Source organism: Geotrypetes seraphini, chromosome 10, assembly GCF_902459505.1.
Source record: "Geotrypetes seraphini chromosome 10, aGeoSer1.1, whole genome shotgun sequence".
In the NCBI taxonomy this organism is placed as follows: domain Eukaryota; kingdom Metazoa; phylum Chordata; class Amphibia; order Gymnophiona; family Dermophiidae; genus Geotrypetes; species Geotrypetes seraphini.
Window position 1 is genome coordinate 49,858,873 of NC_047093.1, and position 18,192 is coordinate 49,877,064.

Below are 18,192 nucleotides of genomic sequence, written 5' to 3' on the forward strand. Positions count from 1 at the left end.
CTGTATCCCCTTTGCTTGTTGAATAGCTAATAATAAGGGTTCTAAAACAATATCAAAGAGCAAAGGAGATAGTGGACAACCCTGTCTAACTCCCCTATGCAAATTGAAACGTTCTGATAAATTATTATTAATATATAATCTTGCCATAGGGGAGCTATATACAAAGTTTGAATCATTTGTATAAATCCCGAACCTATACCAAACCATTCCAATGCCTGATACATGAATGTCCATTCCACTCTATCAAAGGCTTTCTCTGCATCCAAAGATATCATAAAAGCTGGATCATTAATGTCTTTTGTTAAATTTAATGTGTGAAAAGCCAATCTGGTATTATTAGATGAATGTCTGTTCGCAATAAATCCAGTTTGATGCACATCAATGATAAAAGGGAGAGCCTTAGCCAACCGCATCGCCAATGCTTTGGCTAATAATTTTCCATCCATATTAATTGAAGTAATAGGCCTGTAGTTTGAAACCAAAGTAGGATCTTTATTTGGTTTTGGCAAAACAATAGTCAAGGATTCTGCCATAGTACCTGCAATGCAATCTTTTACTTTATTGAGACTGATATAAATTTAATAATTGGGGTAATAAAGAAGTTTGAAATGATTTATAAAACTCCACTGTAAAACCATCCCCACCTGGAGCGGATCCAACTCTAAGAGACTTCAATGCTGTTTCTAATTCTTTTAATGATATAGGCTCTTCTAAACTTTTTTTTATGTGATCAGGAACTTTCGGACCATCAATAAGTTTTAAAAATTCTAAACCATCTTGAGTTTTATCATTATAAGACTCGGAAGAATACAGGTCTTTATAAAAATTTAAAAATTGATTTAAAATAATTCCAATCTGAGTGTGTATTTCCTTTTTCATCCTTTATTGCTATAATTTTTGTTCTTCTTTTCTTTGCTTTAAGATAATTTGCCAGTAATCTTTCCACCTTATTAGAATTTTCATAATACAAGGTTTGCTGAGAAAATAAATCTTTCCTTACTAATTTTGAAGATAATTCATTATATTTACCCTTTGCTTTTAAAAGAGCCTGTAAAGTGTCTTGTTCCCATTTATCTACTAATTTAGATTCCAAATGTTTAATTTCTTTTTCCAAATTAGAAAATTGTTGTCCAAGTTGTTTTTTAATATATGCAGAATATGAAATAATATTTCCTCTTATAGTGGCTTTAAATGCATCCCACAATATTTCTGTGCTAATATCTTGTGAAGTATTTATTTGAAAAAATTAAATTATCTTCAATTTAAACTCTTCAAAGAAGATTGAATCAGCAACATCCATATTGATCTATTTTTATCCTTATCTTCAAGTTTAAAATCAATCCACGCCCCTCCATGATCAGATAAAATAATTGGATCAATGGAAGCTTGTGCCACTTGTTGTACCAGTGAATTTGATACAAAAATATAATCTATTCTTGAAAATGACTTATGAACTTGTGAACAAAAAGAATTCATATCGCCCGAAAAGATGGTTTTAAGTAGCCCTGATTAAATCATGATTAGCCTAAAGGTGTTAATATCTGATTAAGAGGGTGCTTAGGACAATGGGTCCAGGTGCACAGATAACTAAAGTTAATCAGAAACTATTGTCAGAAGCATACTGGAAATTACATTTGACCATAGCCTATTCTTCGGCTGTCTAGCACAAGTTTACTAAGGAGGGGGAGATTTAACTTCTATTGAAGCTCAATAGTTTTCTATATTCAGAATAAGATTCCAAGCTATAAAAGCCTCCTCTCTGCAACTCTTGGCACTCTGGTCCTCTCTTCTATCTCTTGAGCTCTTTCTCTGTCTATCCTTCTCTTTATCTATGGAATACGAAGCTTGGACCATCACCCCATCCCCCTTTTCTCTCTCTCTGTCTTTCCCTGGAACTTTAGGCTTCTATGTCTCTCTTTTCCTCTGAACTCTGTAAGGCAGGGAAACTACGTTGCTTTCTCATCAATTGTAATGCTTAATTGTAATGCTTATAAATATTGCTTTTCTGTAAGCCTATTTCTATAATATATTCTTTATGCAATCACCTCTGGCTGTGCCTTTTTGATTCTACTTCCTGGTGAATGTTCAGTGAGGGAACTGAACCTGGGACCTGGCGTTTGTAAGGGCGCCTCTAATATAACCCCACCAACCATACATTGTAGGGGCCACTAACAAACCTTACAGATGTGTCTCTTGTATATAATATATGTCAGCCCTTTGTTTTTTCAAGAATGCAAGCATTTTTTTTTCTTTTTACTGGGTGATTGAGGCCATTAACATTAAGAGAAAAGAGTTTAATCTCTAATTATAATAAAACTCTTCCATTTATCATAGAATAAAATAAATATTAAAATATGAGTATACATCATTTTCCATATTATTTCATCAAGCATAATACACCTCATCAATTCATTCCCATCCCTTTTATTATCACCCTTCCCTCCCTAAATAATGACATTGAAGACTTGGAACTGCACATATAAGATCAGGTAAATCAAGATAAATCCCTAACAGACCACAAAAATAAATCATTTATATATTGAAATAATCAATTTTATATTAATCTTATTTGTAATATAATATGAAATCGCAATCAATAAACCCTTGCTCAGATAGAATTTCTACGATTACTCATATGATCAGTTTACACTGAGCACAATTCATTTTGAAGATAAAATGGACTGTTTGGCATAGTAAGCACCTCCCCAAGTGCTGTATGTGTAATCATAGCTGCAGGAGGAAGGGCAGGAAAGCTGCATATCCATACGGTGAATTCCTCCAATGAATCTTTAGTGTTCATGTTAGCATTGTTACTTCAAAATTATATTTTACATTAAATCTTCCAAAGCCAATTGCCTTCCTTCCATAGAATTCCAATCAAAATCTCCTTAGTTCATATCATTTTCAGCATAACCACGTAAATTCAACCATACTATACTTGCACTTTGTTCCATTCCTCACTTTGAGCATTTTAACAGCAGTGTTTGCACCAATGGGTGTATGGAAGTCAGTGACTCGGGGGGGGGGGGAGCATGTATTGTGGATAGCAGCTCCGGGGGGGTGCATATCTTGTAGATAGTAGTTAGTGGGGGGGGGGCGCGCTGTATACAGAATAGTGATACTGACTTCAATAATGAGCAGGAAGAGGACAGCCATGCCCGGTGGTCAGATGGTGGTTCGAATATAAACCAAGGCCCCCATTTTTTGGCCCAAAAATCTCGGTTTATATTCAAGTATATATGGTAGTTTTGGATATGTTTAATTTTGGTCTGTTAACCTATAGCCATTGTGTAATATGAGAGAGCCATGAATCCAGCTGCCAAACCCTGTCTACCACAGGTTCATCAGCAGTAGTGACCATCTGAATATCATTAGGATATTGGAACAGCGTCAACCCAATGGACTGAATCAAGTTTGAAAGGGGCGCTAAAAAGATGTTAAATAGTAAAGGAGCCAACAGTGAGCCTTGTGGCACCCCACTGGGAAGAGAAAACAGATAAATAATCCTTATTCCACAGAATCTAGTACTAATGAGAATCCAGGTAAGATGAAAGCCAAGCCAGAATGGCGCCTGAAATTCCTACCTGGCATAATTGGGTAAGGAGCAGAGATGTTGATCAACCAAATCAAAGGCTGCTGAAAGATCCAAAGACAGAAGCAGGACTGAATGTTGGAATCCAGAAGCAGGATATTTACTGAATGATGGAATCCAGTTTGCTTAACTCAAATATGAAAGAGATTTTCTTTTCTGCAGCATCTGTTTGCATATTTGGGAAAAATAATGTGCCTCATCACAATTTGTGATAGATGTTCTGGCATATACGGTATTTGTGATACTATGATGGATGCTGCACTTATTACTATGTTTTATTTTTATGTTTTGGTTTATGAGTTGTATGTGTTTGTAATTTTCTCTAGAAATAAAATAACACCTTGAACACAAGGTATAGGTTTGTTTTGAGATATGATTCTATAGTTACAATTGATAACGGTGACAATTTTTACACTGTTTCAGAGTCTTGATCTTCATCTTCCTCAAATGGAGCATGAACCCTCTCTCATGTTGCTGTCACCCAGGGCTGTAGAGATAGAAGGCTGCATCCGGCAATACCAGAAGATTCACAGGACCAAGGGCAAGGTAGGTGTGAAGACAACTGCAGTAAAGCATGAATGTCCTACAACAATGCTGTTGTTCCCGGTTTTTTAAATCAAATCAATGTTCTAGCCCTAGTAGAGTGGACCCTTTGTAGGTAGAGCATTCCCACAGGATTGTGGCTTCCATAGCAAGGGCATCAATAGTAAATCTCAAGTGTATTTGGTCCTAAGTAGCTGCAATTAAATCATCCATGCAAAATTCTTGCTTCACTTTGATTTGCCTATGCCTTTGTCTTGGAGCATGTTTTACAACCTTATAACCAGATAGTTGATGTCATTGGAGTAACTGTCTTGGTAGTTTTGATGCCTCCATTTTATCGACATGGTCAAATCAGCAGGTATGATTATTTTATCCTTCCAGTGTAGGTTGGCTGTTGCAAATTTATAAAAGTACACAGAAAACTAAGATGATAGTTTTTAATGCCACAGTCATGCCTTGCTGTACATGACCTCTCTTGATCTGATGGAGACCTACTTACATGTTCCGATTTGCGCCTCCTATCAACGGTTCCTTCGCTTTGCGATATTGGGTCGGCACTACCAGTTTTGTGCTCTCCCATTTAGTCTGGCCGCGGCTCCGTGGACGTTCACCAAGATCATGGTGGTCGTGGCAGCAGCATTGTGCAAGGAGGGCATTCTGGTTCATCCCTAACTGGACAACTGGTTGATTAGAGCGAAGTTGTTTCAGGAAATCCTCCTGGGTTATGACTCGGGTTGTGAAATTCCTGCAGTCACTGGGGTGGGCAGTCAACCTGTCCAAGAGCCAGTTGGCTTCGTCGCAGCGCCTGAAGTACCTTAGGGTTCTTTTCGACACCAGTTTGGGGAAGGTCTTCCTGCCAGAGGCCCAAGTGGTTAAGTTGCAGTCACAGATTCACCATCTAATGTCATCCCCATGTCCTCAGTCTCGGGGATTTTCTCCATATCTTGGGGTTGATGGCAGCCTCCCTGGGCGTAGTTTGGTGGACTTGGGCTCGTATGTAGTGGCTTCAGTATGCTCTGTTTCAGCGGTGGTCTTCTCAGTTGCATGAGTTGGACTCTCCTGTTCCTCTTCGTGGGTTAGTTTGTCGCAGTCTCTGTTGGTGACTCCAGTCTTCCAATCTGATGCAGGGGGTGAATCTGGATCAGCCTCAGTGGACAGTGCTTCTCACGGACGACAGTCTTCCTTTTGCGCTTCTTTGCCTCACATCTTGGATTTTTTGCAGGATGGCCTGGATAGGGGCCTGGTCTGGTCTTCTCTCAGGTTCAACTGGCGACTTTGTCTGCATTTCACAGTTTGCTGCACAGTAAGCATTTTAACTTCTTTCCCAGACATAGTTTGTTTTTTTGCGGGCGGCCAAATTGATTGAGCCTCCTGTTCGGCCTTCGGTTCCAGCTTGGGATCTCAATCTGATCCTGTCCGTGCTCGTGCGCCCTCCTTTTGAGCCCCTGGGTTCCTGCTCGTTCCAGGATCTTACTGTCAGGGCAGTGTTCCTGGTGGCCATTACTTCTGCGAGATGAGTTACTGAGTTGCAGGCTTTTTCTTGTAGGCTTCCCTTCTTGGAGTTTTCTAGGGAGTGGGTTGTGATGCGGCCTGTTCTTCCTTTCTGCTAAAGGTGGTCTTGCCTTTTCATGTCATCCAGTCCATGGTCCTCCCGGTCTTGGATAGCCGGAAGGGTTCCTCGGAACAGAGGCAGTTGCACAAGTTGGATGTCTATAGGGTCCTTCGCTCTTATATTCAGAGGACCCAGGAGTTCCGGAAGTTGGATCATTTTTTTGTCCTCTTGGCAAGTCCTCGTAAGGGGGATGGCGCTTCCAAGGCTACTATTGTGCGGTGGATCAAGGAGACTTATCACTTCCATGTATTTTCTTCAGAAAAAAGCCTGTTCAGGAATTTCTCAAGGCTCATTCCACTCGGGGTCAGGCAGCTGGGCTGAGTCTTCTCTGGTGCCTCCAGTGGATATCTGTAAGGCCGCGGTTTGGTCTTCTTGGCATTCCTTCATGCGTCACTACCGGGTGGACGTTCAGGCGCGTCGGGATGCAGTGTTCGATGAGCATGTTCTGGTGGCAGCCCTCTGGGGGTCCCACCCATGATGGGTACTGCTTTGGTATGTCCTATCAGTGAAGTTATTCTGGTCTGGAGAGGTGCTAAAGAAGGAGAAATTAGGTTCTTACCTGCTAATTTTCTTTCTTTTAGACTCTCCAGACCGATATAACACCCCACCCTATCTATCTGTCTGTGGTTCTTGCGGTTTTTTGAGTGAAGCTTTATCTGAGGGTTCTAGTATTTTTCTAGGGCCGGAAAGATCAAAGAATAGCGGCTATGGCTCAATTGGCTTAGCTTGTGAGCTGTGGGGACATTTTTACTGCAGGGGCTTTTTCTATGCAGTTTCCAACATACCTATATGTTTAGTTTATTACTCTTGTTCAGAGTGTTGTTACTGTTAAATCTTAGCACTTCTTAGTTCTGCTTGGCTATTCGGCAGACTGGTTTGATAAAAGGAGCTACAGCTATTAATACTACAATTAAAGTTTGGTCTTGGTCTCCACCTGCTGGTCAAAGTGAGCTATTACCTAATAGTGAAGCTATACCGGTCTGGAGAGTCTAAAAGAAAGAAAATTAGCAGGTAAGAACCTAATTTCTCCAACTGTTCGCCACGGGCAAGCGGACAGACCTTTTCACGGTTCCATGGAGTGGTAAAAGCTTTGTTCTTGTGGGGAACCCTGCCCACCACAGCTCGCCAATATCCCACTATCGAAGGTCATGTGGGTCCGGCGTCTCCAGCCCTGCCCCCCTTGCTCATGGGTCTGGTGGCTCCAGCCCACACACCCCTTGCTCGTGGGTCTGGCTTCCCTCCCTCCCTGCTGCTGATAAACACCTTGCAGAGCGAGCCGATCTCTACACAAGCTTGCTCGACGATGCTCGTGGCTTTCCCTCTGCTGGTTTCCTCCTTATGACGCAACTTCCTTTTTTCACAAGGAAAGGAGGAGCCCGGCAGAGGGAAGGCCAATTGCATCATCGAACAAGCCTGTGTTCGATGGCTTTCTCTGCAAGGTTTGTGCCAGCGGCAGGAACGGAGGGATGCCGTCTGAACCCGCCGGTCTGCGAGTTAGTGCTGTTTGATTCGCCTCCTGGTCTGACAATTACGGCCTGTGGAGGATCGCTGGGTGCACTTTCCCTCTGCCGTTGTCCTGCCCCTCCTCTAACCTAACGTCCTGTTTTGGTCTGGGGTGGACTGCAGCAAAGGGAAAATGCACTGGTGATCTTCTGCAAACCGTAATTAGTTTTAAAAGTGAGACCAGGAGACCAGGGGGATGGTAGAGAGAAAAGGGAAGCATGTCGGCCTTTGGGCATAATGAAGTGGCCAGAATTAAGGCAGCTCAAAAACAGTCCTAAATCTGGCTGCTCTGCTATGTGGGTGCCAGCTTTGAATTTCAGGCTGGCACCTGCATAACTTAGGAAGGTTTTGTGTTTGTATTAAAAAAATAAAAGTCCCCCCCCCCCCCCCCGAACCTACAGTGGTGACAGAAGCTCAGTCCCCTCATTCCAGCCCCTAGTGGCGGCTCTTCAAAATGGCTGTCGTAATTTTTTATGGCAGCCTGTGGTACTGTTGTTGTACCGCCAGCTGCTGCAAAAGGTCGTGGCAGCTGTTTTGAAGAGCTGCCATTAGTGGCAATAGCAAGGGGGCTGCGTTTCTGCCCACACTGGACCACCAGGGACAAAGGTAAGCCCAGTGCAACCTACCTATTCATCAAGGGGGAGCATGAGAGGGGTTGGTTGTTTGTTTGTTTTTTTTTAATATGTTAAAATTGTATGCATCCAGCCCAATATTCAGCTGGACCACATATAAATAGTATATAAATAATAAATAAGCGGACAGCCAGGCTACCCAAAATTATCAAGAGATATTCATTGCCAGTGCCTGGACACGAACTGGCACTGAATATCACTGGATTTAGACGGCAGCAATCAGCGTGTAAAAACATGCTAACTTCTGGCAGCTAATATCAGGTTTGGGAAGTGGGGGAGAAGTGTCTATGTACAAAGAATTAGCTACATAAGCCCTCTTCAAGCAGCTTCTCATATAACTTCTTTATAATATTCCTTAGAGACTAGTCTCTGAACTAATCTCTCTTCCCTTACATCCTTCAGTCTTACTATCTTTTTGATGCCTTCTTAGAATGAAACTAATCTTGCTAGTGTGTGTGTTATTCCTTGTCAACAACAGATGAATCCAGAGACTAGAGGGATTATGTCTATCAACCAGTATACTTTGTCTCCAGCAGGCTGATGGATGGGTTTCTCACAGCTCCTGTATTCTGCGGTGGATTTCGAGCCAGGCTTGGCTGCAGCTAATGGCTTCAGTTTCCTGGATCAGAAAAGAGAAATATTCCTGTGGCTCAGACCTCGATTGAGAGATATTCCCGTGGCTCAGGCCTCGGTTGAGAGAGATTCCCGTGGCTCAGGCCTTGGTTGAGCTACGGGATGTTGGCTGTACAGTGCCAGCTTTGGGGGGCAACACACGGGCTCTCCCAGGTCCCTTCCCCACCTTCTCCCTGAAGAACCTGGATACCTGAATCCCATAAGCTCATTCGTTCTGTGGGAGTGGAGCTACAGAAGTCGCTATTCTCTTTGGAGAGGCACGGGTAGGAGGAGTGTTTTACTCCTTTTCCACGTAGGGAAGCTGAGGCTGTTTCGGCCTTAGTCATGCGCAATAATGTTTTGAAGTTGATTTTTCATCCTCCCTGTCTTTCGGGAATGCAGTTGGTTATTCCGTTCCCTCCCTTCCTGTCTTTGGGGGGAGGGGTTATATTTTGGAGTGGAGTGCTACCACTAGTGACACTGGCGAGCTTTCATGATGCTGCTTCCCGCTCCCAGCACCGATCTGGGTTAGCCGTGATGGTATGGGCGAGTGTGGTGTCATGGCAGCTGTGCTACTGCACTGGTTGCAGCTAGGTCGGGCAGCAGCGGGCGGTAAGAGGCCCTTAGGGCGGTCGGCCAAGGCCCTTTCCTCCCACCGCGGCTCGAGGGAGGGGGGCCGTTGCCGCTGCCGTCAGTCTTTCTCCTTGGAGAAGGAGGAGGGACGCCGCCTCCAGCAGTGCTGCTCTTGCCACCACTGACCTGCCGGCCCCAGTTGCCGCCGCACAGGAAGTGGGTTGGCCTTGGCCAGTGCACTATTTCGCTTACGGCCTAGTGTACCTTGTTTAGTCCCGGCCGGCTGACAGCTGTGTATAGGCTAGTTGCAGGCTATTTTACAGCTCTTTCTTCTTGCTCAGAGTTTATTCTTTCCACTCCTTCTTGGTTCATACATGTGGAGGAATGGATTAGATGTTGGATCAGCTACCTCAGTGCCTGAGGTTGCCATTGTATCTCCTTGGGACTCTGGGAAAGCCACTTGACACTTCATGGCCCGGGTACAGAATAGTGTCTGGGTACAGAATAGTGTCTGGCTACAAGGGGATGCCTTACCTCTCCTCTGGCATTCTTCTAGACTTTGGTCAGCAGTTTGCCTACTGTGGGTGCCCTATGGACTTTGTGCTTTGAGAGGGCTTCAGTTAGATGGGGAGTCGCAATAAGATGCTGCTTTGCACTCATACTATTTGTGGTGGGGCACTGTAGCTGTGAATTCTGCAGCGTGGTGCTCTTAGGCGAGGATTGCTCCTGCTCACATGTGCTATGGGGGTTAGCCTCTATATGATCATGGGATACATACACTCTGGAATTTCATATCTCCTTGGACATGTGCTGCAGGATTTGGGGATGGGGTTTTCACGTTCACTTGTTTATTTCCCTCCCTACGTTTGAACTGCTTTGGTACATCCCACTAGTCTCTGGATTCATCTGCTGTTGATGACAAGGAATGTAAAATTATGTCCTTACCTGATGATTTTATTTCCTTTAGTCCTAGCAGATGAATCCAGAGCCCCACCCTGTTGCGGGATTGTCGCTCTCAGGCGCAGTTTGGGCATGCCTTTCGGCTGAAATTGCATTCTTGAGTTTAAAGCATCAGTGGTTTGGGTAGCACATGTGAGGGAAAGGAGTTGCATATGTTTCATATGTCTCATTCCTTTTATGTGCTTTATTTCAACTGCTTTGAGAAGACCTATACTGGTTGGCCAGGAAGCTGTGCATCCAAGATATACCTGAGGACAACTCGGTGCTCTCTATCTCCACCTGCTGGTTGATGGACATAATCCCACTAGTCTCTGGATTCATCTACTGTGACTAAAGGAAAGAAAATTATCAGGTAAGGACATAATTTTACTGTTTTTTACTCCTGGCAGAATTCTGTGCAACTGCGCAATACAGAATTTCTGTAGAATTGCACAGTCATGCAGAGTTCCTTTTCCTGTGCAGAATCTCGACCATGTCGGCTTCTTCGGGTTGCAGTATTGGCAGCAATTCCCACATACTGCCTGCTGCTAACTCAGAAGTCTCCATGGCAGAGGGTAGGCTTCCGGGTTAGCAGCAGGCAGCATGCGAGTTGCTGCCAATATTGCATCCTGAAGAAGCAAACTAAGTTAGAGTACAGGGGAAGAGAGGAAAGAAAGTTGCTGGCACAGGAGGAGGGAAGGGGTGAGAGGAAGGAAAGTTGCTGGCACAAGGGGAGGGAAGGGGTGAGAGGCAGGAAAGTTGCTGGCACAGGGGGAGGAGGGGGAGAAGATGAAATTGCACATAATGGAGGAGGATAGAGAGATTTGACACAGGGCACAAGGGGGGGGGAGAGAGAGGTGTTTGAACATGGGGGTGGATGAGAGGAAGGGTTAGATACAGAGAAGGTGGAAGGGGAGAAGGCGGGAGATGTGATCCAGGAGCAGAATGGAGTGATACCTGGAAATGGGAGTGAGGGAAGAAAGTGGGAGAAATGCTGGACCATGGGGGAGAGTGCAGCAGGGAAGAGATAGGGAGATAGGCTAAGAGGGTGGAGAGAGTAGATGTTGGGCTATAAGGGTGGAGGAAGGAAGATGCCAAGAATGGTAGAACCCTGTGAGGGTGGCAAGGAAACAGATGAGAGGATAGATATAACACGAGGGTAGAAATATTGTAATAGAGGCACATTGAAGATGAAAGGGAATGGAGGGTTAAGGAAGGAATGAGATGGGGAATGGGAGAGAAAATGGAAATTTTCATAGGTAGCTGAAAAGTGGAAAAAGAGGAGAAGGATAAAAAAGAGGCAGAAAAAGAGCTAAAAAGGAATGATCAATATGTCTGAGGCAGGTATAGTGAGGGAATAGACAGGACAGAGTAGAAAAGACAAATGGATAGCAGCCACTTGAAGGAGAATAAGCAGAAGATGGGAAATCAGAAAAAAGAAACTGGAACCAACATGATGGAAAAATAAAACATCCAGACAACAAAAAGTAGAAGAAAAACCATTTTAAATGTAATATGGATGATAATTAGCAAAAATATTGTTTAAATTCTGACAAACTTGCACAATTTGCTAATTTTGTGCACAGAATTTTGAAAATTTTTGTGTAGAATTTTACCAGGTATAATTTTTATGTGCTTGTTTTGCAATATCATGTTTATTGAGGCAGAGAATAACCAGGTACAGTGCAGAGAAACATGACAAAGAAAGCAATCATGCAGATGTACAAAGGAAAGAGCCTAAACCAAGACCTGTACAGAGAGCTAGGTAAAAACATGGAATGCGGCTTGTTTTGATTAGTGACTTTAGAAATATGGCTTGAGGGATATCTGGGGCAACACTGAAGATTGCTATCTGCATTGATACACATGCAGCAAGGCACATTAAGGCAGCAAATACTCTTCATTAGAGAAACAGGAACATTGTCTAGGCATAGTTTGGCACTACTAATGTCTTCCCTTAATTACTGGTTTACAGGAGGAGCTACAGGAACGGCAGGAGCAGCAAGAACAGCTGGGCAAAAATGTGTCAGATTTTGCATCTGAGCAGCTGAAGCGCTTTGAGGAACTGCTAGAGCTGAAGCATCGGCAAGAATGTCAGAACTTACGAGAGTTGATGGAAAAGGGGTGCGTAAATGATAGTCACCCCAAAGGTAATTTTGGGTGCATTGTATGACTTATGTTCAGAGGGTACAGTTACTTGTAGCATGTCTATCTTTGATGTAGTTGTCATCAGTAGAAATTCATTTTGCTGATGAGCATTTATAGTATGAAAAAAGCTTGAATAATGTTGCAACGATTAAAGATCATCACCAGGCATCTGCATCAATTTTATTTGAGCACACTTGGGGCCTGGTTAGTTAATAATTGTTCTCATAGACAAAATGGGGAAACATCTTTTGCAAAGTATTCATGCAACCTAATATTTTTCATGTGTCTTCTTTTTTTTGTGCCTGCTATCATTCTGTATGCACTTGGAACATTCTAAATTGCTGTATGTTCTTACTCAGTTCTTTATCTCATATATTTTAGCTGCAAGGAGGCTTTGGGTCAACAAGAGAAACTAAAGGAGGAACATAGACACAGAGCAAAGGTGTGGATCACGAATGGGTGAAATTAGTGAAGATTAGAGTGAACTTTATGTAGATCTTTTAGATGTATCCCCTAAGCTAGGTAGGGGGTCCTGGATCATACTGTGGTTGGAGGAGTCTACTAAATTATGTGGTGGGATGGGAGAGGTGTCTTGGATTGTTGCCTTGATTGAATGGATCCTTTTATCTGCATGTAGATAGGGGAGACATCTTCTCTAATTACCAAAAACAAAAAATCTAATAATAACCGCTTTCTTTAAAGCGCCCCTCTCCATCATGTTTTATCCTCACCCTACTATCTCCAATTTCTTCTCAAATATGTAACTTTACCCTCCCTTTTCCTTATACCCTCACTATCTAGTTCGTCTTGTGATGTTATATGTAGATACACAATGCCTCTTTTTTTTTTTAGTTTTGTATAACTTCTCTTTCTTTTAAACATATTGTTAACCAGCCAGATATTAACTTGATGGTTGGTATATCAAAAGTAATAAAACTTGAAACTTGAAACTTGGAGGGAAGTTTTCTTATACCGTTGTCTCAGCTTGAGGGGAATTTTGAACTGAAAGGGGGAATTGGATTCTTCCTTTGGGCCTTCTTGAGAGATGCTTGAATTTGAGCATTAAAACATTTTCTAGCGAGATAGGTGTGTCATTCTGGACAAGCGGGTAATCTCCTCATGGCCGTGAGCCTTTGTAGAATGAATCCACTGCAGATTTTTTTTCTGTAACCTTCCTATTTCATAGAGAGCTCTACTGCCACCTACTGGGTTTCCCTTCTGAATGTGAGCCTGAAGCAATTTCTGTTCTGCTCTGCTCTTTATTTTATTAGAGTTATTTTAGAATTTTCTTCAGTTTTTGGGTGCTTAGAGTTTCCCGGTTTATGGATTCAGCTCTACCTGCATGGAGAAGAGGCAGATGGTGGTCTGCAGCTTGTGGTAACTGTTAGCCAGCCTGCGGAAGCATTTTTGGAACTCGGGGCTGTCTCTGTATAGTGTTGCTCACCTACTGCTTGGCAGGGGTTTGAGCGCAGGCTGTCGGCCATCCATAGGAGGCTCAGTGGTGTCACAGTGTGCTGGCTGAGTTTTCATGTTCCCCCCCAGCTTTGCACATCTGTTGGAGGAAGGGGGGTTCAGTCAGACATCGAGACCAGCTGGCAGCCTGAAGATTCAGTGTTTGAGATTCATTCTGGATGAGACAGTGATTTCTTCTCCCTTTCCAGCTACCTTATGGAGCTGAGGCAGGCTGCAGCAAATTGCCAGCACAGGTTACAGTGAGTAAGGCTGTTATAACCTATGAGGTGAATTGGGGGGGAGGTGTCTGTATATTGCAAATTTGAATGTTTCTTCACATTTGTTTATGTTCCCTCTCTCCTAAAATCGCTGTTTGTTGTTTTTTTTATTTTGCCAGTTTTTGGTGCTAAAAGTCTGCCAGCGGCTGTCTTGGATTTTAGCAATCTTTTTTCAAGTGTCTCCTGCAGCATCAGATCTCGTTTGGTCTAAAACTGGTGGGGATGGAGTCCTCTGGCTCTTTTATCCTTAGTACATTCCAGGATTGCGAAAATATGCACTGGAGGAGTGTCCTTGAGCCATGTGCCATGCTGCACGGGAGGGGGAGGTGGGAGTATCCAACTTGGCTTCCCTTTTCCACTAGGGCTGTAGAATAGACGGCAAGCTCTTTGGTTCATGCCATTTTCTTTACTGAGCCTTGAAACAGCAGCCTTTCCACTCAGAAAGATGTGGATGTGTCTATGCCCAAGAGATACAAATTGAAATCCTCTTCTGGAGACTCAACTTTGCTTGGGTCAGCATTTTCCCTGGAATTCGTCAATTTGATGTGGAAAGTATTTCAGGAGAACCAGCCTATCATATAACAGAGGCTGGAAGCACTCCAGACATTGCATGTGGGAGCAAGATGCTCCTATTTCACAGGCTACTGCTGACCGGAGCTTGGGATACAGATGCGGATACAGATGAATCTCTCACTGTTCCCTTATTGTTGCAGGATGTACCCACCTTGTCAGGGGATGCAGGGCTCCATTCAGTCGCTTTGGAACCCATGCTGTCTCTTGATCTGGGGTTGATCCTCATGGTTCTGCACTTATTCAAACCCTCGGATCTACTGGATCTCATTTCCAAATCCCTTCGAGAGCTGAATTTTGACTCTCAGCTGGTTCCTTCTACCTCCTCCTCTTTCTGAGTGGTGTGAGAGTTCAGTTTTCTACGTTTCTCTGGCATCCTGACATCAATGTCTTAGTCACGGATCAGATGGCTACTCCAGAGGAGTCTCTCCAAGGTAATGAGAGCTATGACTTGGCAGTATTCCATGGTACAGGAGAGCCGTCAGCTGTTTACTCAACCCAAGATGGATTCCTTAGTTGCGCAGGTTAAGAAATGGACCTCTCTCCTGAGTGAGGGTGGTTTGGTACTCAGATATGCAAGATCACAGAGTAGACGTAGTCATCAAGAAACTGTTTGAGGCGTTATCTTTAGGAGTTAAGGCGGCCTCTGTGTAAAGAATCTGTCTGTAGAGCCCAATGCAGACAGATCCTTTACAGACGTCTCTGCTTTGGATGCTGGAGGCCCAGGCCAGCATGGACTGGTGGTTCTGCTCTCAGTCCCTCACCAGAGCATGCCCCTCCGCACAGCATCCTGGGTGCTCATTATGACAGATGCTAGACTCCTCAGCTGGGGAGTTCATTGCGATCGTCGGCCGATTCAGGGACATTGGTCACCCACCTAGAGGAAGTAGTCGATCTGGATCGTTTTGATCTTACGGCTTGATTCTTGAACGCAAAGTGTTAGTGCGTCAGGGGTATGCCAGAAGTGATCATAACCACTCTCCTCAAGTCTAAGAAGCCAATAATGGTCACGGCCAGTGATAAGGCATGGCAGACTTTCCAGCAGTAGTGTGCAGGAAAAGGTGGAGTTTTCAATTCTGGTTTCTGTGGTGTTGGCTTTCCTCCAAGCCGGCCTTGACAAGGGACTTATTTTGGCTTCCCTTTGGGCTCTCTTGTTTCAGGACTCAAGTCCGAAGAACTACGCTGGCTTCTCATCCAGACATAGCCAGATTTTTGAAGGGCTCATTACGCATCAGACTTCTGGTCAAAGCCCCATTCCCTTTGTGGGATCTTTAACATGGTTCTCAAGCTCCGTTCGAGCCCCTGAAGGAAGCGTCACTGATGGTGACCTCAAGACAGTTTTTCTAGTGGGTGTGACCTTGGCAGTGTGGGTCTCAGAACTCCAGACTCACTCTTGTAGGGAGCCTTTCCTTAAGATCTCAGACACTAGAGTCTCTTTACCTACCGTTCCTGCCTGTTCAAAGTGGTTTCGGCATTTCCTGTCAATCAGGAGGTTCGATTGCCAGCATTCCAGTCCACAGTTTCCAAGAAACAGCGTTGGGTTTTAAAGAAGTTGGATGTGAGAAGAGTAATTCTTCACTATCTGGAGGTAACCAATGAGTTTAGGCCCTCTGACCATCTTTTTGTGCTGACTAATCCAGCTAAGTGAGGTGCACCAATTTCCAAGGCCACGATTTCCAGGAGGATCTGAAGGGCCATTTCGTCAACATACATTATTTGTGGGAAGCAGTCCCTGTTTCCATGAAGGTGCATTTGACCAGAAATGTAGCTTCGTCATGGGCAGAAACTAGGTCAGTCTCCAGCAGAGATTTGTAGGGTAGCGACTTGGTCCACTCTACATACATTTGCTAAGTTTTACAGAGTGGATGTGGCAGCAAGGGAGGACTCTGCCTTTGGGTCCTCGGTTCTACGTACTGGCGCAGTCATTCCATCCTAGATTTCTGGGACTGATTTTGTATGTCCCACTTGTCCAGAATGAGACACCTATTGCACTGGAAAAAAGATTAGGTTCTTACCTTGCTAATATTTTTTCCAGTAGATAGGTATGTCATTCTGAACCCCAACTCTGTCATTTCTTTCATGTGCCTGCCTACTGCCTCCTTAAGAATGTTCTCCAATTCTGTTCTTGGAGGCCAGTTAGCTCTTTGGGCCATGAAGAGTAGTCTATTACTAGTTTAATTTTGGGTACTATTTGAGCTTATCTGATGATTCTGCTGGCCTGTTTGTTGCTCTATTTGGTTGTTCATAGTTCTTATGTTATTTTGTTGAGTAGAACAGACACGTTAGTTTTCCCATATCTCTTTTTCACCTAATTTTGGAAGCGCTCTTGCTTACTTGGGGACTAACTATAGGTGGCAGTAGAGCTCTCTATGAAGTAGAAAGGTTACAGAGTGGATTCCTTCTGCAAAGGGCCATGGGGAGTTTACCTACTTGTCCAGAATGACACACCTATCTATTGGAAAAGATATTAGCAAGGTAAGAACCTAATCTCTCTAGTGCAAAAGGCTTGAGAGTCTTGACCACCGGGTTATGTATCCCCACTCGCAAGTTTGTGTAGATGGCATCATCTACATTTTTCAGCAACGCTTCCTCTGAAGGTGTCATTTTTCTCTGCTTTGTTTGGTTTTTATTTTTGGTGGTTTTTTGTTGTTTGTTTTACCACTTTAGAGGCATTCTGGTGCCTAAGAGCAGCTTAGGTTTTCTGAAGCAGCTCTGCCTTGGTGAAGACACATGCTCTCGATGAGGTCTGTAGCTGGGAGGGCTACCTGTTTATGGCACCTATCTGGCCAGCCTGCACTTACTTACATTGGGATAGCTCGGGGACTGTTCCTCTTTTAGCATTGCTTGTTGCTTGTGGCCTGTGGATGTTCTTGAAACTGAGCGCAAGTTGATTGATAGAGGATTACTGCGCAGGTCCTGGACCTGTTGGGCCGCTGCGTGAGCAGACTGCTGGGCACGATGGACCTTAGGTCTGACCCAGCAGAGGCATTGCTTATGTTCTTATGGTACCCTTGTCGGTACCTAGGGCTTTATCGAGTGCCAGCTGTATTCTCCCCTCCTGAAGAGGAGTGAGGAGCTGTGAGGTCCAAGGATTCAGGCTCTAACCCAGTCTGAGTACAAGCTGTCCTTTTTTTTTTAATGCTGTCCTTTATTATTCTTGTCTGAGGCAGTACATCTTCACCGATTTCCAGCTTGCCTGAGGGCTGAGAGAGGCATAGCACCAGCTGGACTGTGAATACTGAGCCTTTATTCTCTATGAAGCACATTGGGTGTGGGGGGAGTCAGGGGTCTCAGTTTTGGGGGTGGGGGGTTTCTGGGACAGGTTTTCAGGTTCCCAATCCCCCCCAAATAAACCCTTCCCTGTATTTTTGGCGCTCTTCCCTTGCTGCCCTGGGCAGTTTTTTAATGCGCTTATGCAGCCACAGTAGCCATCTTGAATTTTTAGTTCATATTAAAAGCCTTTTTTGCTTCAAAACTCCCTTGATTTTGTTCAGAATCAAAAAAATATGGACACATCAAGAGGGCTGCAAGCTTCAGTAGTTGTCCCCTCTACCAAGTCTGTTTGTGGACTCTCCTGGTGGACACCTAGAGAAAGGGGAAAAAGAATAATTGTAAAGTCTCTTAGCTCAGTAGGCTGTGCAACAAGTGCTGTCCACAGAGTTGGGCTGGGGCAGATGCTCCATATACTTCATCGTGCCCAAAAAATACTCAGAAGAAACAAGGCCAATTCTGGATCTA

The 18,192-nt window shown here is 44.0% G+C and overlaps 1 protein-coding gene across 2 annotated transcripts in view; it reads left to right on the top strand.

The window, feature by feature from the left end:
• The window catches only part of GLE1 (GLE1 RNA export mediator), a 94,103-nt gene that overhangs the window by 17,074 nt on the left and 58,837 nt on the right, over positions 1-18,192 (top strand). For both annotated transcript variants that reach the window (XR_004540938.1, XM_033961767.1), the window contains exons 3-5: positions 4,016-4,138; positions 11,982-12,130; positions 12,536-12,596. Coding sequence is in view for 1 of the 2 variants with exons in the window: in XM_033961767.1 (XP_033817658.1) it covers positions 4,016-4,138; positions 11,982-12,130; positions 12,536-12,596 (333 nt within the window). In the remaining variant the exon portion in view is untranslated. The remainder of the gene's footprint in view (positions 1-4,015; positions 4,139-11,981; positions 12,131-12,535; positions 12,597-18,192) is intronic.